This window comes from Cetorhinus maximus, chromosome 26 (genome assembly GCF_964194155.1).
Source record: "Cetorhinus maximus chromosome 26, sCetMax3.hap1.1, whole genome shotgun sequence".
In the NCBI taxonomy this organism is placed as follows: domain Eukaryota; kingdom Metazoa; phylum Chordata; class Chondrichthyes; order Lamniformes; family Cetorhinidae; genus Cetorhinus; species Cetorhinus maximus.
This window is the reverse complement of record NC_135904.1, coordinates 8833073-8857502: the sequence shown is the minus strand read 5'-3', so window position 1 is coordinate 8857502 and position 24430 is coordinate 8833073. Positions and strand designations below refer to the sequence as shown.

Here is a 24430-nt window from a genome sequence, read left to right as displayed (position 1 = left end):
CAGTTTTTTTCCAACATGCCAATTTGTATTAAAACCTAATATTACACTAGCATTATTATCCTAAGATATCAGTGGAGCTTAACGAGTGTGAATTTTTTGTACCATTTCCAATGAAAAGTACCAAAAGCATGAAGTAATGCAATTTAATGCTTTAACCTTCTAAGCATTTTGATCTGTATAACTAGAGTGAGATACTAATGGCTGCCTGGTTGTCAACCATTTGAGAGGTTAATGAAGATCATCACAAAAGAAATGTTACTGGCTAAAGTGTGAGTTTTGTTCCTACCAGCAATGATAGATACTGTGCAAAAGTTTACTGAAGTTTCAAGGCACCAAGTATCCTCCCTGTAGAAGAGAAAACTGGCATGATGTAATCCAAAATGCAGAAAAAAACGTGTGAACTAATAAACACGAGTGTACTATTTCATAACATTATTGGCTTGTTCAAGGGGAAGCAGGATGTGAAAACACTCTATAGAGGGTGAGCTCCTCATTAGCTGATTTTGTAATTACACTGTCCAGTAAGGAAGTAACCATGGAAACCATAGCTAGGGTTCCAACTTCAATTACCAGTATATGCTGAGTATGCTGATTTCAGCCGGAGCAGCAGTCGGGCATTAGAGTTGGCCTGGGGCCAGGGAAGGAAAGAATCCACCTAAGTTATCCTTCCTAACTGCTTTCCGGTGTCTTCCTACAGATGTGGGGGCAACAAGTGAGAATCAGAACTGTCTGTCAACACTCGGCGTTTAGATGCACACATGAAGGGTACTTGATTGAGGCACAGAGAAACCTTGCTGAAGATGAGTCAGGACCTATGGAATAGGTGGGAGAGGAAGGTGCCTTAAGTAAAGGGATAATTATTGCTTGATGATATAGTTATATGAACACCTGCAGAAATGCAAGTTAAAAGACAGTTACATGCTAGCCTAAAGGTGGAACTTGAACTTCTTTTCAACTTTCCTCAAAGTAAGTTCAACCCAATCTTAATTGGTGACTTGTGGAAATGTTAAGTGGAGGCCAGGCGTATTCCTAGAGTAAGGACTAGCCAGATTTAGGTGCTGTTCCGTATCCCCTGATAGCCATGTAGCAGATGGCTGCAGCCCAGGAGTTTGTCTCCCACGTTTTCGTCTTAAGTGGGAAAGATGCATAGAGTAAAAAGAGTACAGGTGGAGATGATGCGGAGGGAAAATAATTACAATGTGAGCAGATCTTTTTCATAAAGGAAACCTGCAAGCTGAGTTTCTTATCCACTTGTTGAATCCTGGGGTAAAATTACTATGTAAATTTTTGTAATCCAAATTTTTTTTTGCACTTGTATTTTAAAAAATGTTTTTTCTTGCAGTATAGAATTAGTGCAAATTACTTAATGGGGTCCCAGGGGATTGCCCTGTGGTAAATGCAATTCTGTGCTTCGTATTCACTTCCTTCTGGGTTGATAGTTCTTGAAAGTCTGTGCAATTCTGTGCTGCTTCTGCTCAGGCCTCTGCCTGAGATTTGTCCAATTTACTAATGCCACCATAACGAATAGTTGTTTTAGAAGCGCCTTTGGAAATGGAAAATATTTGTAGCATTTCAGTTTCAAAGTAGAGCGACTTGGTTCTGGAGAGCTTTGGTGATAATGTGGGCAGGGCAGTTACTAAGCAGTGAAAGCCATGAGCGGATTGCTTTGTTTAATCTTTTTGTTCATGGTTAGTGTAAGAATGCAAGTCTGATCTAGGACGGGATACTTTGCAACTCAGCGCCATCTGTTATTCTCAGATAATAACATTGTTGACAGATGTGGTGGTAACAGTTTATGGTATGCTTTAACTATTTGAATTCGTGGCAGAAAGTGGAACTTCTGATTGCTAATTGTAGCTTTTATCATATCTATGTGCGGCAAATTTCAGTGAAGTAAGATCAAAAGTTGTCTTTGATCATCCGTGCTATGGTTTTTGACTAAACCTTTCACTGCAGGTATTAGTACTGATACAGTGCTTTGCTGGTTGCAATGTAAACAGTGTTTTTAGAGAAAACTGATGTAATCTGAGAATCTACAATTTGGCCACGGTGCTTCTGCGTTTGAGATTAAGATAAAATAATTCTGAAGTTGATTGGTTTAAGTAATGGGACAGCAAATGGGTCAGCCCTCAATCAATTACTTCATATCTCACTCGCTATATGTTTCGGATCTTGGGAAAGCAAAAATCTATTATTAAACATGTGATTAAAACGTTTTTTTGTTAATTTCTTAAACCAGTAGGCATACATTTTGGACATGATCTAGTGTGTTCAACAAGGAAGTGTTGCATTTCTGTTTGAATAAGTTCATATAGTTGGTTATAAATACTTGAGGCACCATGCAGGTTTTATGCCTATAATGATCCTGGTTGGACATGACTACTGTTCCTGCATCTAACTATACAGTTCAACTCATATCTTTTGCCATTGAAACAAGTTAACCATGCAGAATTCTTTGAATTTGCAAGCAAATGCCCTTTACCTAAGCAGTGTAGATATAATTGGTTTAGGAAGTTGTGCTGATTGCTACTCTAAATCTTGGATTTATAAACTGCAAACCATGCATATTATGCGTCCTTGGGGGTGAATGGGGAGGGGTTTTGCAGTATAATTTTCTGTCACTGAAACTAGACATGCAGCATGCCATGAACACAAGCATCTCCAGAATTTTGTATTCTGCATTAGTTGACTTATAGCTTACAGCATAAATAATGCTCATAAGCATTTTCTGCAACAACACTATTTTTCTTTGAAATAATAACAGAAAATACTGGAATAAAGCAGCAGGTTGGCTGCATCTGAAGAGATGAGCAGAGTTGACATTTCAGGCTGATGACCTTCCATTAGAACTGCTGCTAAATCTGTGTATTTTCAGCTTTGCTTTGAGTTTCAGTGCAGTACTTTGGGTAGTTTAGAAGTTGGGGTAATGGGCCCCAGGAGCTTTTGTCACTATTTGAAAGGGGTCCCCCCCCCATGCAGGTAAGTTTGGAAGCCAGTGCTGCAGATCAGAAATGTCTTAACCAAACATAAGTCAGTAAATTTGAACTGCATTGGATATCAGTTTGAAGTAGGCTTGGGTTTTCTATTTACTAACTACTGTAGCTAAAGAAATTTGAACTATTATCTTTAGACCCTTGTTTTATACTCAATATAAGAAACTTCTTCACATTGTGCTATTTGAGATGTTATTTCCAGCTTGCTCCTTTCTAAAGTAAAGGTACTGACTGAAGTTCGGTATCACGAGCAATGGTTCGCCCAGGTCAGCTGTGCCTCAACCAGTTGACCATTTCTCCTGTGTGAGCCGAATCAGTTAGTGCTAGTAGGCAATTTGAGCATAGAGGTCACTACAATCAAGCCCAACCTTGTTCTCACTTACTGACTAGCAGGAACTGCTGGGAGTGGAAACCATGGCTGATCTTCCTGTTTCCGCCACCAAATCAGGAACACCAAGAGCAGCTGTAGTTTCCCCATTGTAAGCTGAGATAAAGTAGGAATCAATACTGCAGTCTCCCCTCTATGATGCAATACTACATGGGGGCAATAACATTTCCGCCATTGGATGTAGATGACTAAAAATGTCGGGTGTATTTAATCTATAAAACTGGCTTGACTTCATTTCAATTACAGTTTTAAAATGTTAATGTACTCATAATCCAGAAAAGAAAATGCAAATCCCAAATTTGCAGTTACAGGAAAATATGGCTATTTAGATTTGATAAGACCATTTGATAAAACTGCAGTGTTTGGAGATAACGTGTTTGAACGTAGATGCTGTTAATTGGTTATCATGGTTGATGTGCATGCACATTTTTTTTCAGAACTATTCCATGGCAGTTTACCTTGTAAAGCAGCTGTCTTCTGCAGTGTTGCTTCAAAGACTGCGGGCAAAAGGAATAAGGAACCCGGACCATTCCAGAGCATTAAGTATGTACAAATTGTGGGCAAGTAAGTGTTTGCATAGGCAAACTTGGCAATTCCTTAGTGAGATAAAACCCCACAATGCAGTTCGTAACATTCGTTCCTTTCTGTTCATATTGGTTTCAACTATTGAATTAAAGAATTTATTCTGATTGTAACTAAAAATGTGGAATTGGTCAGTCACGCATTTATTATTGTCACACGGTTTGGACTCTAGGAGAATCAAAGGATATGGGGATCAGGTGAGAAAGTGGAAGTGAGGGCAAAGATCAACCACAATCTCATTGAATGGTGAAGCATGTCCTAGGGTCATCTGACCTACTCTTGCTTCTATTTCTTAGTTTCTTATGAAAGTATAAATTTTTTACTTTCAGGTAACCTTTGGCGGGGGGGTGCATAGCTCTGGGCAGCCCTCCAGAACCTTCCCCACGTTTCATTGATTTTCCCCTGTGAGGTTAGACAGTGAGGCTATTTGACAGTAATGAGTGGCTGTCATAGCCAAGTCTGATTTTGTTAGCGTACATTGCCTACAGACTCAATTTGCAACATGGTTGATTGGCATTTTGAGAGAACCCTGGTTGGGTTTTTCCTTGTCTCTCGATCAATCTATTCAGATTTGTTGTAAAACCTTTATCGGTTGCAGCTAAATTTAGTGGCTGATTTTAGCATTGGCCAGTGATCCAAACCCCATTCCTTCATGGGCTGTATGGCACTCTACCATATTATTTGCACCTTCAGCAGTATATCGTGGAGGAAGATTTCTGGAAAGTATTCTCATAGTGCCTGTTGTTTACTGTCTGGCAGAAGTAAATTAATTTAATTGGCACAGTTCTCTAGCACTCATATGTGAGTTGAGTGTTGATCCAAGAGAGATGGGGATCAATGGAACACTAGCTTTTTATTGTTTTCAATTTTCCCCAGTTTTTTTCTTCTTCCTGAGCGTGCTTGTTGCGCAGTGAAGTACGCTTCCACAGGTGCCAGATTTTATACAATACCCTGCCCGAGTGGCGGTTACTTATGTGCTATTCACAACTGTTACCAATCCTGTCCTCACCCAGTGTTCAGAAATGTATTTGCTGATGGATAACGATCAGAAGTTGACTGATTTTCGCCATACCCCCCGCCAAGCCAAAAAGGAAATGTAGTGTTCTAGCTGAGATTGATTGAGTGCAGAATCTGAGACCATTTTGGTCTGTATTGTGCCCTAACTAAGTGACTCATTGGAGGATTTACCTGGGTGTTTTTGTTGTCTCATTGGGCACTCCAGGATTCAAAGCTGAAAATTATTGGTTATATTTCTAGAACCAGACCAATTTGAAGAACTCACTTATGATTAAACATTTTCCAAATTGGTCTGATTCTAAAAACATAACCAATAATTTTCAGGGGGGTGGGGGTGGGAAATCAGTCAACTTCTGATTCTTATCTATCAGCAAGTGCATTTCTGAACATTGGGTGAGGACGGGATTGGTAACCATTGTGATAACTGCAGCGCATAGCACATAAACAACTGCCACTTGGGCAGGGTACTGTATAAAACCTGGCACCTGTGGAAGCATACTCTTCTGCATTTGATTACCCTGCTGACTTTAACTACCCTACTGATGTCGCAGTAGAATCTAACTGTCACTATTTGGCCAGTTGCCCAAACACTCGCTAATTGATTGATCAGGCTAAGTGATTTCTGTTTACAATACAGTTTAGCTATTTGAGGAGCTCACAGCTTTGCTGGTTTGGTGCTGAAAATGAGCAACTAAAAGTAGGAGTAACATTTAAGAGCACCACCAGTGGGAGAGCATTGGTGGGAGACTGAGTATCTAATTTGTTCAGCTGTTCAAATTATAAATCACTGCTGCTCAACAGCAATGAAGGTTCCAGCACAAAACAGATTGGATAGAAAATCTACAATTAATATAACCAAGCTTCAGCAAGTTTTATTTGGAGTGCTATAGCAAGTTTTATTTGGAGTGCTATATCCTCATGATCATGAAGTGGATTCCACTGCACTGTTTTACCTTGATCTAGGTGCATCCTAAATCAAGTTATGCAGAGTTACCAGCATCATGGATTAATTAAGCTTGCATAAAACTCTCTTCCCCTACTTTACCCCTTTTTAATACATGAGTGGATTTACTAATAAGATTGCAATTATTTCAGTAGTTTGTGCTTATAACAAACTCCCCAGGGCTGCTCAACTAGACAGGATGCAACCTAAAAAGACAAACTCTTGCCACATACTTGATTTTTACAAAACCACTGCCTTTCACAACATGATTTTGAAAATTCTGGATGCAAGAAGTGATAGAAATCTGGATACCACCCTTCTTTTGTGGTAGACCTGTCAGAGGAGTAGCAATCTCTGAAATCGAAGAATAAGTAGTGTACTTCCTATTGTTTTCAATTTTTTCTTCTGAACGTGCTGGGCCACAGTTTCACAAATGCCTGAATCCATCTGGTACCTTGCCCAAGGGGCAAATTTTGACATTTGAATCTGAACACGTATATGCGGGCTATTCATCTGTCAGCTACATCACAGATGAGCTTGAGTCTGTTTTCCTCCAATGTCCATACATGCAATTTCCAGCAAGGGTTCGTGAATAGTGATTAGGAATGAGAATTGTAACTTTTTCTTCTCTCTTCCTGAATCCTCTTTGTACAGGGGCCAAAGCTAGTTGTATTATACCAACTACTGTCCTAGATGAATCCAAAAGCTCCGAAGAAACAGATCATCAAAACACTCTTATTATGCATGGATCATTATGATTCCTTTTACCCATTCAATTTTTGGGGAAAGGGTTAATTAGAATTATAGCATTTAGCTTGTAACAAGGAGTTAAGCCCCTTTAAACAAATTTCTGACCTGCCAGATGTTTTGCTGCTGTTTTTCTCATGTTCATTCTGTCAGTCTCTCTCTGAACTCTTCCCACCCCCTCCCCCCACTCAAGAGTGCTGTCCTGTTATTTTTATGTTGTGTTAAGGCGTATGCTGTCCCTGCCAGCTGGCCATTGCTGGTATGGCCAGCAGAAACCTGAGAGTAAACTTACTAGCCTTAGCAAATACTACTAAAGTTTACTTTAGGTTTCCAGCTTTGATGCCACTAGCAGGAGTCTTAGCACAGTGCAAAAGCAACTTAATGTACTTTGCCCGACATTGAATGAAACCTGCTCATTGAAAGTAGTCGCGAAGTCTCTGTCTCTGGCTGTAATTTCTAACCCTCCCATTTATTATAGTAAATAAAAGCTGTGTTAACCCATAATTTGTCTACCATTTGTTGCTATAAATGGTGATTTTGCTTGATCCATCTTTTTGGAAGACCTACACTTCTGAGTTGATCCCAGAAGTGGGACGTGTCATGCTCTGCCTTTAGCTGGAGGGCTGCTTCCAAAATTGTCTCTGCACAATAATTGTGAGCGGGGGTGGGTAATGGTACTGCAGCAACTAGTCACTAGAAATCAAGTCCAGCTAATGAAATGTGTTTCTTCCCTTAGGCAGATTCGGATAAAGGGTGAACTTCTGATCTGTCTGCTCCCCTTCCCTGCCTCCAGCCCTTCTGTCTCCCTCCAGAGGGGAGGATCGGAATGTTGTTCAACTGCAATATGTTTGACAAAAATTCATCATGTTTTTGGCAGCTAGGCCTGGAATGCTGGGCGCTGCTGGGTGTGAAAGCAATGAGACAATGGCTGTTCCTCATTAGCAGCCCTTTTATGTCGAGTGCTTTAATTTCCAATCTTGTATTTTTTCTTTAAAGTGTAGTTGACTATGTACAGGGCAAAATGTCTAGAAAGCAAAGAGAGGGCAGGCAGATGGAGAATCTTGATCAAGAGCTGTTTTGTAGAGGTAAACTAAAATGTTCAGTCAGCAGGAGACTTGCCTGTCATTTAGGTTGCTTGTAGCGAGAAGCTTCCCATTTCCCCTCAGCCCCACAGGGCTTATCCTGTGTAGGCAGATTATGTGCAGTGGTTTTGTGATGTCTTGACTGTATCAGGATAAGACAACATGGGAAATGTAGGCTAGATTCAGACATTAAAAAAATATTTATGTTCAGAGTGTATCTGCCAAACAGGCAAACCCCATCTACAGCTGTACAATAGATATTTCTGATTGTATTCAGATAAAGTCTGGTTCCTTTACACTAGTAGGCACAATGTGAAAGGACACTATAACATATAGGTCAGAATGTTCCAGGTTTGATTATTGTCTCCGCTGTTAAGTTATATCACCCGGATGCTACAATTGGCTCCATGATATAGGAGAAAGAGGAGAAAATAAACTAGCATTCATACCTCTAATTTCTTTTATTAATTCGCGGGATGTGGGTGTCACTGGCAAGGCCAGCATTTATTGTCCATCCCTAATTTCCCTTGGCAACTGAATGGCTCACTAGGCATAAGGATGATAGGTTCCCTTCCCTAAAGGACACTAGTGAACAAGTTGGGTTTTTACATCCTTTTTATATACTGGCTTTTTATTCTAGGTCTATTTATTTAACTTAATTTAAATTCCCCAGCTGCTGCAGAGGGATTTGAACTCGTGTCCAGTAGCATAACCACCATGTTACTGTTCCCCGTTACAGTTACTATGCAATAGCCCCTGCTAGAAAGTGCATGTGTGGATGCCTCATGAGGGCAGAAGGGAATTTGGCTGCGATTACCACAGAGTAGCCTACCAAAATTCACTGTCTCAACTTGCACGTGAAGAATAACATTTGAGGGAGATATGAAGGGTTGTCAGTCCCTGTCGAGTTGTACCCCATCAACCTGTGTTTCTGCAGAGTGGGAAACCTGTAGAATGTGAAATGACTCTTTTGTATTAAAATAAAACCCAACCGGTTGTCTGAAGTAATTTTTAAAAAATATATATTTTTCTCCCTTGCCTAGTCAAAGAGAAATTAACAGCAGATCCTGATAGTGAAATCGCCACGACCAGTTTACGGGTGTCTCTGTTGTGTCCTGTGAGTACAGCCATATCTTAATTATCGATGTTTAAATTGTCTTGTCTTCCTCCTGCTCAGAATTGCAGTGCTTATTAACTGTTTGGAGGCTGAAGCATTTTTTTCAATCTGATTTATTGATAGTTAGCTTTGGAAAAGCTGTGAATTATAGATTTGACAACTCGGTACTGTTTATAGTTCAGAATGAATTCTTATTTTGAGCTTGGTGTTTTGAAAAGCTGATGCACAGGTACTGATGTACTGCTTTAGACTTTAGATTATTGTACCTGAATGTGTGCAAATGTGAAATACAGAAAGTTCGGATTCCAGTTTAGTGATGGTGCTATTTTTGTTCTGCTATTAATTTCTTAGTTGAAATTACAAATCCTCCATGTGCCTAAGAGCACTTGGCACGTCATAACATTCAAGGCTATGGGCCAAGTGCTGGTAAATGGGATTAGGTAGGTAGGTCAGGTGTTTCTCACGTGTCAGTGCAGACTCGATGGGCCGAAGGGCCTCTTCTGCACTCTGAGATTCTAACATGTAAACATTTTTCCAAACACTAGTTATGCAAATCGTTTCTGGTTTTGATAACAATGTATCTTACACGGTTTGCATTGATGCAATTTAATTCATTTTCTAGTTTCTTTTCCTCCGCTTGCACCACTCCCTCAAATGATTTTGTGCCTCTCTCCCCCCCCCCCCCCCCGCCCCTCACCCTTACATGACACCACCAGACATTGCACTCTATAACTTTTTACTATATCTGCATCAGCAATTCTGTGCCAAGCCTTCCCAGAAATAAAAAAGTTAGAAGTTGTTTAAAACAGAAATTAGCTTTTTTTCCCTCCCTGCTCCAGTTTTCTCCCTCCTTTTCCAAAGGAGCTGGCTTTTAATGCTGTGCAATCCCCTGAATGCTGGGAGCCCAAGTAGCTGCTCTTCATGTGTGAGCCTGGATGGTGTGTGCCAGTGGGTTTTGTGATTTCTGGGAAACATCTCACAGTTTAAAACAAAAACAGAATTACTTGGAAAAACTCAGCAGGTCTGGCAGCATCGGCGGAGAAGAAAAGAGTTGATGTTTCGAGTCCTCATGACCCTTCAACAGAACTGAGTAAAGTTAAGAGAGGGGTGAAATATAAGCTGGTTTAAGGTTGGGGGTGGGGGAGGGCGGGGTTATAGGGACAAGCAAACAGTGATAGGAGCAGATAATCAAAAGATGTCACAGACAAAAGGAACAAAGAGGTGTTGAAGGTGGTGATATTATCTAAGAAAATGTGCTAATTAAGAATGGATGGCAGGACACTCAAGGTACAGCACTAGTGGGGGTGGGGTGGAAAGACTGACAGGCTATTACAATTATAGATTTAAAAATAATGGTTGCTTGTCCCTACAACCACCCCCACACCCCCACCACCTTAAACCAGCTTATATTTCACCCCTCTCCTAACTTTACTCAGTTCTGCTGAAGGGTCATGAGCACTCAAAACGTCAACTCTTTTCTTCTCCGTCGATGCTGCCAGACCTGCTGAGTTTTTCCAGGTAATTCTGTTTTTGTTTTGGAATTCCAGCATCCGCAGTAGATTTTTGTTTTTATCTCTCAGTTTATACTGTTCTCGCCTTCAGCATCTGTGTGCGCTCTTTCCAGAAGGTGTCGCCGGATTATGGTTGACAGCTGGAACACGCAGCTCAGTTTTCATTTCCTTAGTCCAGGAGCAGTGAGGCTAATAGTTGCGGTCCACCTGAGAATGACTAACATTGCACAGGCTGTGGGACTTGCTGGCCTGTATAACTTAGCACTTGTGTCACAATGGGTGGTGCCTGTCAGGAAGCTCAAAGTAAATAAAATTCAAGATTGCAGAGGACGATTTATAGAAAATGAAGCACTCAAGCAATGTCATTACCCCAATTGTATGTATTCTGTACTTGTTGATGCCTGATGTTGTTTCAACAACTGGACCCTATTCCGTACTTACTCCAAATTAGTACAGGTTAACATTAATGTGAAGGCGTACTCACTACATGTTCTGACCATCGATATCAACTTCTCAGATTTAGTCACCTTTTGCCATGGGTTAGCTTTTGTTTGAAGGAACTTTTAAGATGCTCCCCTTCCTACCCTCCCCCACCACGTATCTGCTTTCGGCGAATGTCGAGGAAACCATAGATGGGTTAGGTTTGCGTTTGCAAAACGATTATAACCATATGCAAATCGAAAATGTGTATGTGCGGCAGATAAGTCAGACACAGACAGTGGGTGGGGCTTTCTTTCAGGTTATCATGCATCAGTATTGGGCATTTACAGATAATAGTCTTCTGTTACTTTTAGAAACATAATGCCTTCTCCTGTGGTTTTTCGCTAATAACTTGAAAGGATTTTTAATCTTCAGACTAGCTGTTTATTGCTCACTCTTTCTAAAGCACTAATAAAATAGTTAATATGTCCATTTCACTGCACCTCATGTGAGTGAAGTTGGAGTTCAACATTTGTTTAATGAAAAGTGATGAATGTATTTATATTCCAAATAATATGACCAAGATTCTATGTGTTTTTGTTTTCAGCTGGGCAAAATGCGGTTGACAATCCCGTGTCGTGCAGTAACCTGCTCACATCTTCAGTGCTTTGATGCAACGCTTTACATTCAGATGAATGAGAAAAAACCTACTTGGGTTTGTCCGGTCTGTGATAAAAAGGGTCCTTACGAGCATCTAATTATTGATGGGTAAGCAAACTATTTTGGAGCTTCATTCCAAGGAAACATTATACTTTTCCTCTCACTATTTGTCACTTTGGTTTGAAAGATATTTTTGATCAAAAAGTGACATTTTTGAGCTACTTTTGTTGTAAATGTAAAACATTGATTAAATCTCTATCGTCTACTTCCTACCTGTAGGAAACTCGTTCGAGTTACCAACAGTCACAGATTGCAACTCTTTTCGAGTACAATCACAGTTCTTGGTTTCCGGGAGTGGGACATGAACCCACAACCCTCTGATTCAAAGGCGAGGGTGCTATGAACTGAGCCACAGCTGACACCTCCCTTCTCTACTGCACCTGGTATTCCCAGGCGGTCTCCCATCCAAGTACTAACCAGGCCTGAGTCTGCTTAGCTTCCGAGATCAGACGAGATCGGGCGTGTTCAGACTAGTATGTTGTAAATGTACCCTCAAGTGAAAAATGGTAGCTGCCCAGGTTGGATGTCCAACTTGACCATCTTAGGAAGCTGCAGAAGCCCTTAGCTTGCATTTTAAAGTAAAGCTGTGTTAAACTTGTTGAGAAAACCTCTAAGTATTTGTATTACTAAAAGCAAAGTGATTTGTTCAGGAGCCCCCACCATTTAAACGATAAAGTTTGAATTCATTTCTAAATTTCAATGTCGTTTATCTTGTATGTAGTACCCTAAGTCAATAACAGTGTTGTTTTGTATGGTGATTTGCAGCTTAAGTTTTCCTCAAATGTTTTACCCATTGTATTAACTGTCCTGGTGGTTACTGTAATTGGATTAAACTGAGTCTGTGCATAATCTTTCACATGGCCTTAAAATGAAAATTGATGCCTTTTTTTGCTAACAAACAATAATACCTCAACACCTACTCTAGACCTGTGGTTTTACAATAATAAAAACAAAGTGCTGGAAAAACTCATCAGGTCTGACAGTATCTGTGGAGAGAGATAAAGTTAAAGTTTCAAATCCAATTTGACTCTTCTTTGGAAATGGAGAGGCAGAAATGTGATGGGTTTTCTACTGTTGAAAAAGTGGAGGGGGATCAGGTGGAACAAAAGGGTAGGTCAGGGATAGGTTAGAAGGCGGGGGCGACTAAATACCAAAGATGGAACAAAAAACAAAGGGACTGGTTACGGTGGTAGTAAAGAAACAAAGCACAGGTTCAGAGTAGGTGTTAATAGCAGAATAAAGATCAGCTCCGGCTGAAAGCAAAAACATGAAAACAAGATCCAAACTGGCACTCGGGAGGGGTGGGGGAGCAAATTCAAAATGGAGAAAAGAGTTCATGGTCTGAAGTTGTTGAACTCAGTGTTGAGCCCAGAAGTCTGTAAAGTGCCTAATTGGAACATCCAACCACACCTCATCTTCCAGGTGCCAGTTTGTATAGTTTGTTTTCATGTTTTTGCTTTCAGATAGAGCTGATCTTTATCCTGCTCTCAACACCTACTCTAGACCTGTGGTTTGTTTCTTTACTACCGCCATTACCCCTCCATTTGCCTTTTGTTCCATGACATAGAATTATAGGGTTATACAGCACAGAAACAGGCCCGTGCCGGCCGTCAAGCACCTATCTATTCTAATCCCGTTTTCCAGCACTTGGCCCATAGCCCTGTATGCTATGGCGTTTCAATTGCTCATCTAAACACTTCTCAAATGTTGTGAGGGCTCCTGCCTCTGCCACCCCCTCAGGCAGTGTGTTCCAGATTCCAACCCCCTCTGGGTGAAAAAAGGTTTTCCTCAAATCCCCTCTAAACCTCCTGCCCCTTACCTTAAAACTATGCCTCCTGGTTATTGACACCTCCACTAAGGGGAAAAGTTTCTTCCTATCCACCCTATCTATGCCCCTCATAGTTTTGTATACCTCTATCAGGTCCCCCCTCAGTCTTCCCTGCTCTAAGGAAAACAACCCTAGCCCATCCAGTCTCCCTTCAATGGGCTGAAACACTCCAGCCCAGGGAACATCCTGGTGAATCTCCTCTGCATCCTCTCCAGTGCAATCACCTTCCTATAGTGTGGCAACCAGAAACAGCACTCTAGCATTTTATACAGCTCCAACATAACCTCCCTGCTCTTACATTCTATGCCTCGGCTAATAAAGGCAAGTATCCCATAAGCCTTCTTAACCACCTGTGCTGCTTAACTACCTGTGCTGCTGCATTTAGGGATCTGTGGGCATGCACACCAGGGTCCCTCTGATCCTCTGTACTTCTTAGGGTCCTACCATTATTGTGTATTCCCTTGCTGTGTTAGCCCTTCCAAAATGCATCACTTCACACTTCTCAAGATTAAATTCCATTTGCCACTGCTCTGCCCATCTTACCAGCTTATCTATATCGTCCTGTAATCTAAGGCTTTCCTCCTCACTGTGTATGACACCACCAATTTTCATGTCATCTGTGAACTTACATATCATACCCCCTATATTTACAAATAAATCATTAATGTACAGTACAAGGGCCCCAGCACTGATCCCTGCAGTGCACCACTTGTCACAGGCTTCCAGTCGTGAAAACAACCTTTGACCATCACCCTCTGCCTCCTCCACTAGGCCAATTTTGAATCCAATTTGCCAAATTGCCCTGGATCCCATGGGCTATTACCTTCTTGACCATTCTCCCATGCGGGACCTTGTCTAAAGTTTTACTGAAGCCCATGTAGACTATGTGAACTGCGCTACCTTCATCTACACAACTAGTCACCTCCTTGAAAATTCTATCAAGTTTGTTAGATGTGATGTCCCCCTGACAAAGCCATGCTGACTATCCCTAATTAACCCCTGCCTCTCCAAGTGGAGATTAATCCTGGCCATCAGAATTTTTTCCAATAGCTTCCTTACCACTGATGTTAGACTCACTGGCCTGTAATTACCTGGTTTAACCCTACTACTCTTCTTGAATAATGGTACCACATTCTTTGTCCTCCAGTCCTTTGGCACCTCTCTGGTGGCCAGAGAGGATTTGGAAATTAGTGCCAGAGTTCCTCCCTTGCCTTCCATAGCAGCTTGGGATACATCTCATCTGGGCCTGGGAATTTACCCATTTTTAAGTCCTCTAAAACCGTTAATACCTCCTCCCTTTCAATGCTAATTTGATCAAGTATATCACAGTCCCCTTCCCTGATTTCTATACCTACATTGTCCTTCTCCATAATGAACACAGATGAAAAGTAATAATTTAAAGCCTCACCTATGTCCTCCGGCTCCATGCACAGATTGCCACTTTGGTCCCTAATGGGCCCTACTCTTTCCTTGGTTATCCTCCTGCCCTTAATATATTTATAAAATGCCTTGGGATTTTCCTTTATCTTGCCTGCCAGTGTTTTTTCATGCCCCCTCCTAATTACTTTTTTTAAGAACCCCCCCTACACTTTCTATACCCTCTAGGGCTTCAGCTGTTTTTGGCCCTCTGTATCTGCCATAAGCCTCCTTTTTTTCCCTTATCCAATCCTCTATATCCCTTGACATCCAGGGTTCCCTGGTCTTGTTGGTTCTACCCTTCACCTTTACGGGAACATGTTGGCCCTGAACACGCACTATTTCCTTTTTGAATGACTCCCACTGGTCTGATGTAGACTTTCCTACAAGTGACTTCTCCCAGTCCACTTTGGTATTTAATCTCCCCCCCCACCCTCTAACTTATCCCTGACCTTCCCTTTTATTCAACCTGAACCCCCGCCTCCTCTCCCTTTTTCAACAGCGGAAAACCCATCACCTTTCTACCTCTCTTCAGTTCTGAAGAAGTCGTATTGGACTCAACGTTAATTGTTCCTGTCTCCACAGTTTTTGCCAGACCTGCTGAGATTTTCCAGCACTTCTTTTTATTTCAGACCTCCAGCATATGCAGTATTTTGCTTTATATTAGCTCATCAACAAACTAGATTTGAATGACTGACTATACTTGGTGTGGTTTACATTGAGGATGAAGTGCTGCCCGCAAGCCTACTGGGTAAATGCATAACACTGAGACATAGACACCAGAAGCCCTCAGTTGATCCTGACCAGTACAGTGGCTGGGTGGCTATAAATATCCTCTGCTTTGGGTCAAGGAGTGTGAAAAATGTCAGAATTGCCATTCCAAACTGTTAAATAGTGACCTACTGGAAAACAAGTCTTGTTGACGTTGGTTGAGATATTCAGATTTGGCTGCAGTGCCAACATGGTTCCTGTCATTACTGCACGCAGTCTTGCATGAATAATGATTGTTGTTCGAGATATGGATGACTTGCCATCACCTGCGCAAGGGTGGGTTCCAGAGGAGAGAGGGGAGCAAATTAACACCAAAAGAAACTGATGGTGGAAAAAAGTGCTGGAGGAGAGGGGTGGGAGGAAAGGAACACTTTGAGCTGGAAGCTTAAGCAGTCTATTTAGCTTGCAAGTGATGTTTCTCCTTTCCACTCTAGTTTGCTTTTTTAATCTTCTCCCCGATTTCTCATGGTTTCTAGTTAAAGCTATTCGCACTGACTCGCTCTCATGTTCCTCCCCCTTTGCCTCCCATCTATATCCAAAGATCAATTTTTAAACTCTTTCAGACTCAATATCCAGATAGCAATAAAAACAAAAAACTACTGCGGATGCTGGAAATCCAAAACAAAAACAGAATTACCTGGAAAAACTCAGCAGGTCTGGCAGCATCGGCGGAGAAGAAAAGAGTTGACGTTTCGAGTCCTCATGACCCTTCAGCAGAACTGAGTAATATTAGGAGAGGGGTGAAATATAAGCTGGTTTAAGGGGGGGGTGGAGAGAGAAGTTGGGGGGGGGTGGGGTGGTTGTAGGGACAAGCAAGCAGTGATAGGAGCAGATAATCAAAAGATGTCAGACAAAGGAACAAAGAGGTGTTGAAGGTGGTGATATTATCTAAGAGAATGTGCTAATTAAGAATGGATGGCAGGACACTCAAGGTGCAGCTCAAGTGGGGTGGAAAGACTGACAGGGCATTACAGGTATAGATTTAAAAATAATGGAAATAGGTGGGAAAAGAAAAATCTATATAAATTATTGGAAAAAACAAAAGGGAGGGGGAAGAAGCGGAAAGGGGGTGGGGATGGAGGAGGGAGTTCAAGATCTAAAGTTGTTGAATTCAATATTCAGTCCGGAAGGCTGTAAATTGCCTAGTCGGAAGATGAGGTGCTGTTCCTCCAGTTTGCGTGGGCTTCACTGGAACATTGCAGCAAGCCAAGGACAGACATGTGTGCAAGAGAGCAGGGTGGAGTGTTAAAATGGCAAGCGACAGGGAGGTTTGGGTCTTTCTTGCGGACAGACCGCAGGTGTTCTGCAAAGCGGTCGCCCAGTTTACGTTTGGTCTCTCCAATGTAGAGGAGACCGCATTGGGAGCAACGAATGCAGTAGACTAAGTTAGGGGAAATGCAAGTGAAATGCTGCTTTACTTGAAAGGAGTGTTTGGGCCCTTGGACAGTGAGGAGAGAGGAAGTGAAGGGGCAGGTGTTGCATCTTCTGCGTGGGCATGGGGAGGTGCCATAGGTGGGGGTTGAGGAGTAGGGGGTGATGGAGGAGTGGACCAGGGTGTCCCGGAGGGAACGATCCCTACGGAATGCCGCCGGGGGCGGTGAAGGGAAGATGTGTTTGGTGGTGGCATCATGCTGGAGTTGGCGGAAATGGCGGAGGATGATCCTTTGAATGCGGAGGCTGGAGGGGTGATAAATGAAGACAAGGGGGACCCTATCATGTTTCTGGGAGGGAGGAGAAGGCGTGAGGGCGGATGCGCGGGAGATGGGCCGGACACAGTTGAGGGCCCTGTCAACGACCGTGGGTGGAAAACCTCGGTTAAGGAAGAAGGAGGACATGTCAGAGTAACTGTTTTTGAAGGTAGCATCATCAGAACAGATGCGACGGAGGCGAAGGAACTGAGAGAATGGGATGGAGTCCTTACAGGAAGCGGGGTGTGAGGAGCTGTAGTCGAGGTAGCTGTGGGAGTTGGTAGGCTTGTAATGAATATTGGTGGACAGTCTATCACCAGAAATTGAGACAGAGGTCAAGGAAGGGAAAGGAAGTGTCAGAGATGGACCATGTGAAAATGATGGAGGGGTGGAGATTGGAAGCAAAATTAATAAATTTTTCCAGGTCCCGACGAGAGCATGAAGCAGCACCGAAGTAATCATCGATGTACCGGAGAAAGAGTTGCGGGAGGGGACTGGAGTAGGACTGGAACAAGGAATGTTCCACATACCCCATAAAGAGACAGGCATAGCTGGGGCCCATGTGGGTACCCATAGCCACACCTTTTATTTGGAGGAAGTGAGAGGAGTTAAAGGAGAAATTGTTCAGTGTGAGAACAAGTTCAGCCAGACAGAGGAGAGTAGTGGTGGATGGGGATTGTTCAGGCCTCTGTTCAAGGAAGAAGCTAAGGGCCCTCAGAGCATCCTGGTGGGGGATGGAGGCGTAGAGGGATTGGACGTCCATGGTGAAGAGGAAGCGGTTGGGGCCAGGGAACTGGAAATTGTTGATGTGACATAAGGTGTCAGAGGAATCACGGATGTAGATGGGAAGGGACTGGACAAGGGGAGAGAGAAGGGAGTCAAGATAACGAGAAATGAGTTCCGTGGGGCAGGAACAGGCTGACACGATTGGTCTGCCGGGACAGTTCTGTTTCTGGATTTTGGGTAGGAGGTAGAAGCGGGCCGTCCGAGGTTGGGCGACTATCAGGTTGGAAGCTGTGGGAGGAAGATCTCCAGAGGAGATGAGGTCAGTGACAGTCCTGGAAACAATGGCTTGATGTTCAGTGGTGGGGTCATGGTTCAGGGAGAGGTAGGAGGAAGTGTCTGCGAGTTGACGCTCAGCCTCCGTGAGGTAGAGGTCAGTGCGCCAGACAACAACACCACCCTTGTCAGCGGGTTTGATGACAATGTTGGGGTAGGACCTGAGAGAACAAAGTGCAGTAAGTTCAGAGAGAGACAGATTAGAATGGGTGATAGGAGCAGAGAAATTGAGACGACTAATGTCACGCCGACAGTTCTCAATGAAAAGATCAAGAGAAGGTAAGAATCCAGAGGGAGGAGTCCAGGTGGAGGGAGAATATTGGATGTGGGTATAAGGATCCGTTGAACGGGGAGAAGACCCCTGCCCAAAGAAGTGAGCACGGAGAGGAAAACGGCGGAAGAAGAGTTCAGCATCGTGCCGAGCCCGAAATTCATTGAGATGAGGGCGTAAGGGTATGAAACTAAGTCCTTTGCTGAGCACTGAACGTTCAGCATCGGAGAGGGGAAGGTCAGGGGGTATAGTGAATACACGGCCGGGGCTGGGATTGGAAGATAGGGTGGGGACGGAGGGACAGGCAGGGATGGAGGGTCCTAGATGGGTGTTGGTGTCGATGAGTTGTTGGAGCTTGCGTTCCTTAGCACTTGAGAGAAAGAGACAAAGTTTCTTGTTGAGGCGTCGGATGAGACGAAGAATAAAATGAAACTGGGGGCAGACGCAGCTTAGAAAAAGGGTGCGGCGGTGCTGCTGGAGGGAGAGGTCGAGTGTGTTCATATGGCGGCGCATGGCACTGAGTGTGGATCTCAGAATGCGACGAGAGCAGCAGTCCGAGAAACGTTTTATGTCCCGGAGATACCTGTAATCCTGGGTGGATTCGAAACATGAGGGATGGAATTTCAGTTGAAATCCACGTGGGGTAAGTCGGTGACGGAGACAGTCACTGAGAAAGGAAATATGGCTGTGAAAGCGGGTTTTAGTAAACACCTTGTCAAACACCAGGAGAGAAATGGAAAGCAATGAAGGTGAACAAGGCAGAAGAGAGATACGGAAATCCTGTCGGAGAGCAGAGCAGTACTTCTTCAAGGTAGGCATTTCTTGAAGAGGAGTGGCAGTCAATTAAACACAGAGATAAAAACAAAGAACTACTGCGGATGCTGGAAATCCAAAACAAAAACAGAATTACCTGGAAAAACTCAGCAGGTCTGGCAGCATCGGTGGAGAAGAAAAGAGTTGACGTTTCGAGTCCTCATGACCCTTCAGCAGAACTGAGTAATATTAGGAGAGGGGTGAAATATAAGCTGGTTTAAAGTTGGGGGGGGGTGGGGGGGGGGGGAGAGAAGTTGGTGGGGGAGGGTGGTGGTTGTAGGGACAAGCAAGCAGTGATAGGAGCAGATAATCAAAAGATGTCACAGACAAAGGAACAAAGAGGTGTTGAAGGTGGTGATATTATCTAAGAGAATGTGCTAATTAAGATTTTTAAATCTATACCTGTAATGCCCTGTCAGTCTTTCCACCCCACCCCTACTAGAGCTGTACCTTGAGTGTCCTGCCATCCATTCTTAATTAGCACATTCTCTTAGATAATATCACCACCTTCAACACCTCTTTGTTCCTTTGTCTGTGACATCTTTTGATTATCTGCTCCTATCACTGCTTGCTTGTCCCTACAACCACCCCACCCCCCCAACTTCTCTCTCCCCACCCTCTCTCTCTCTCTCTCTCTCTCTCCCCCCCCCCCCACCCGACCTTACACCAGCTTATATTTCACCCCTCTCCTAATATTACTCAGTTCTGTTGAAGGGTCATGAGGACTCGAAACTTTTCTTCTCCGCCGATGCTGCCAGGCAGGTAATTCTGTTTTTGATCCAGGTAGCAAGTTGGTTTGTCAAGTGAGGAATTATTTTACAAAATACTTACCCATTACACTCCTACAGGAGCTGTGGTGAGAAAATAATTATTTTTAGGTGTGCCTTTTGATTCGGAGCCATTTCTCCAAAGCTTGCCAGTGGATTTTATTTTAAATCAGCAGCATGTTTGAATTGTCAATGCTCTGCTTTATCCAGTCAGCTGGTTGTGGGGAAAATACCAAATGACATCTTTTTTTGTACCTGCTTATGAGTGGCACTGAAAACTGCATAAGGCTACCTGGTGTTGCTCATTTTAAGAAAGTGATTTTCACTCATTTAATTTTCTCCTTTAGCTTGGCTGACGTTCCAGAGTTTTGGTGCCCCCAATGGGGAACTGTACCCCAGCATGAGTCAGCTCCTTTAGGAGAGCTGAAAGTTGGAGAAAGGAGGGCAAAGACTAAATACCTGAGGAAGTATGCAGGCTGAAAATCCAATAGAGTCAATAGTTCACATTAAAAACAAAAGTTGATGATGTACCATATTAGTGAATTAGAAATACTCTTGTTTACACTCAATCATTGGTTTCCCATGTCCTGCCAAACCTCTTGGAGAGAGGAATAAAGTGTCTCCTAGGCCATCTAGTTTAGCAAAGTACTGTTTCTGACTGTGTATAACAGAGTGACACAGCTCCTGACCTCATGTAGTTGGGCGATAGCGCAGAAATGAGAATTTGTACAGCAGATGATTTCTAGTGTTCCACTCTGGTAAGGTAATGATGTAGCGAAGCATGCACATACTTTACCGACACTCACTTGAGATCAGTAAGTAAAAGAAAAAGGTCACAAGTGCAGACTTAAGTCTCAGACATTCCTCTCCCACATGTCTCCCTAGTGTTGTAATGGGTTTTGATAGTACCAGGACCAGATGTGCGGTGAAGGATATTCACTTTTTTGAAAAAAATGTATCAGAAAGGGAGTGGAGGAAAGGGAGTGGCAAACCTGAGACTCAGTACATTCTGGTGAAAATCAGCTTACTGCTAATTGGTGTAAATATATAACTAAAATATTGGGTTTCCAGTTTGCTCATATGGTCTACATTATTTAAATTAATCGCCTGCGGCAAAAAAGTGCTATAGATTCTGAAAGATCAGTAGAATCTCAGTGCATTGTTTTTCTTGTGTGTGTATATTTTGGATGACCTCTGTTTGCTTTCAAATTGATATAATTGTTTGCACAGCATGAATGTAACGCAACAAAACTAAATCAGAATTATTAAACTTGTATCTATAATTTGATGGTTGATATACAGCTCTGATACCATTCAACTCTACATCTTGGCAGTTTCTCAAGTTAGATTTATAAGCATTGCCTATTAGTGATTGCCTTAAAGTTATTATTTCCTTCACAAGGTGGATATGGATATGGGATTCAACAGGCCAAATGGTGGTCATATTCTGTAATCACACTACGTTTTTTTGGATTTCCATTTCCACCTTGTCTTGTCATTTTGAGATTTTTGTCTTGAAGGCCTACGAGGGGGTTTGAGGTTAATTTTATATTATAGTGCTTTTAAATTAAATTCAACCCATACGTGTGTAATTTCTGTCTGGGTTTTGAATTTGATCCATTAGCTGTGAGTGGTCAAAATAGCCAACAGAAGTGCGTTTTTATTTTGAGCTTCTATCACTTGGAGGCATCAGCATTTGTTGGCATATTCAAGAGCATAATTTTATAATGGCTTCCATGTTTTGAACACAGCAGGAATCCTAGGTGGACAGAAAATGTTTTACCATGACTAAGATGGTAGGTTTGATTGCCAGCTTGATGAGCTAATTCTCAGCACAGAGTTGGGAGAGGATCCATGAAAAAGGGAGTATTGCTGGAAAGAGAGACATGTTGCCGAAGCTTTTCATCTTGCAGTCATTGGGACAAATGCGAGAATGCCAAATTTCAAACAATCACAACAATTTATACTATGGGGAAAAAAGGGTGCTGATTGGTTGGCAAGTTGACTCTGGTTGCCCGAGGCGTTGCCATGAAGAAAGCAACAAGGAACTATAGGCTCCCCAGTCAATCAGTTAGCTTGCCAACCAATCAGAATCCTTTTCTCCTTTAGCATAAGTTGTTGATTGTTTGAAATTTGGCATTCTTGCGTTTGTCCTGATAAGTGCAAGACAAAAAGTTTCAGCAACATGTGTCTCTTTTCAGCAATACTCAAGTTCTGTGCAACCAATCAAATGTTTGAAAAAGAGAGCCTACTTAATTTTGCATTTGAAGCACTCAGATGAAAAGCAGTTTTCCTAAAGTTAGAGCCAGTTAGTTCAAGAAATATACTGACTTGTAAACTGTAGCTACGCCTTTATCAGAGCTGTTTGTTAAATGTTGCAAAAAATTATAAATTTTTGACAAATTGGTAATGGATTAAATTTCACAAGCTGTTCCATTATCTATTGTACATGAAATAAACCAGTTTCCTGCTTTGCAATTGGCTTGTCACTTGAATGTTTATCAGCCCACCTTTCAGAAGATGGGAGAAGAAAACATGGAGCAGCACATGTGACAAACTAAAGTGTTGTGCAAAGCACACAGAACGAGAGTAAGCCATTCTACCTCTTGGTCCTGTTCTGACACTCAGTTACAAGGTGATATTGGGCGATTTGATCAAAAGTGTTAAGAGAATAGACAAAATAAGCTATTTCTGCTAGTTGGGGAGTCTAGGAACATGGGGCTTTATTAAATTAGAGCCAATCCTTTCAGTAGTGAAATTAGAAAGCACTCCTTCACACAAAGGATGGTAAAAGTTTGGAATACACTTCTGCGCTAATTTTAAAACTGAGATGTATTTTTGTTAGCCTAAGTGATGTTGGGCAAAGGTGCCTATATAGAATTAGGTTGCAGATTAGCCATAACCTCGTTGAATGGCACCCTACGCCTGTTCCTAAATAGATCATTGATGATCTGCCCTCAGCTTTACTGGTCTTTTTTGAGCACGAATATCAAGGGGCATGAAACAAAAGTTAATTGATCTCAGTATTGAGAATTTCAATTGACCCAGTATCCTCAGTTGTTTGGGAGAGCGAGTTCCGTATTCCCAGTACCCTTTGCGTGGAGTGAAATGCTTCCTGATTTAACTCCTAAATAACCTGGCACGAGTCTTTTTTGCCGCCAGAGGAGGCCGTTTCTCTGCGTCTACCCTGTAGAATCACCTAATGATTTAAACATCTCAATTTAATTGCCCTCAATTTTCTCAACTTAAGTGATAACAAGCTGAGTTTATAAAACCTCTCCTTGTAATTTAACTCGTTAAGCTCTCTGCATCCTGAAATATTACACTGTACCCTTTCTAAAGCTAATATTCTTAGAGCTCTGGTTCATGCCATCTTAAAACTGTATTTTGCGTAGTAAAGGTACTCTTCAGATTATAGAGGACCCATGGTCTGCTGTGGAAGTGATTGGTGATATTGATTTTGAGAATACGTAGTGGAGAGTTGAAACTTGTATTTCTCTCGCATTCAGAAAGACATCATGTAGCCAAATGAACATTTTTTTTTCATTCATTCAGGGGATGTGGAAATCACTGGCAAGGCCAGCATTTGTTGCCCATCCCTAATTGCCGCTGCAGTCCATGTGGTGTAGGTACACCCAAAATGCTGTTAAGAAGGGAGTTCCAGAATTTTGACCCAGCAACAGTGAAGGAACGGTGATATATTTCCAAGTCAGGATGGTGTGTGGCTCAGGTGGTGGTGTTCCCATGCATTTGCTACCCTTGTCCTTCTAGATGGTAGCAGTGGTGGGTTTGGCAGGTGCTGTCTAAGGAGGCTTGGTGAGTTCCTGCAGTGCATTTTATAGATAGTACACACTGCTGCCACTGTGCATGTTAATGACCCCTTCCATCACTTTACTGATGATCAAGAGTAGACTGATGGGTGGTAATTGGCCAGGTTTGATTTGTTCTGCTTCTTGTGTACAGGACATACCTGGACACTCTTCCACATTGCCGGGTAGATGCCAGTGTTGTAGCTGTACTGGAACAACTTGGCTAGGGGCGCGGCAAGTTCTGGAGCACAAGTCTTCAGTACTATCCATCTATTTCTTTAATGATTCAGTTTCTTTTTTTGCCTCCACTACCCTACCTGGAAGTTCCATCTATGAAATCAGCCCTGTATTTGCCTTGCACTCACTCGAATGGTTGGCAGCAGGTGCATGATACTCACCACTGATGTTAAGATGGAACAAGCCCCTTACACTTGCTTGGCTCTGGCATGAGATCCTGAGAACAAATGGCCTGAGGCCTGGAAAACCTG

At 42.5% G+C, this 24430-nt stretch overlaps 1 protein-coding gene and 1 pseudogene across 2 annotated transcripts in view; one reads left to right on the top strand and one right to left on the bottom strand.

Annotated features, from left to right (window-relative positions):
* pias1b (protein inhibitor of activated STAT, 1b) overlaps positions 1 to 24430 on the top strand; it is a 136424-nt gene that overhangs the window by 98710 nt on the left and 13284 nt on the right. For both annotated transcript variants that reach the window (XM_078530070.1, XM_078530071.1), the window contains exons 7-9: positions 3819 to 3924; positions 8796 to 8869; positions 11408 to 11568. In XM_078530070.1, coding sequence (XP_078386196.1) covers positions 3819 to 3924; positions 8796 to 8869; positions 11408 to 11568 — 341 coding nt within the window. The remainder of the gene's footprint in view (positions 1 to 3818; positions 3925 to 8795; positions 8870 to 11407; positions 11569 to 24430) is intronic.
* LOC144668461 (5S ribosomal RNA) lies at positions 11889 to 12006 on the bottom strand (annotated as a pseudogene).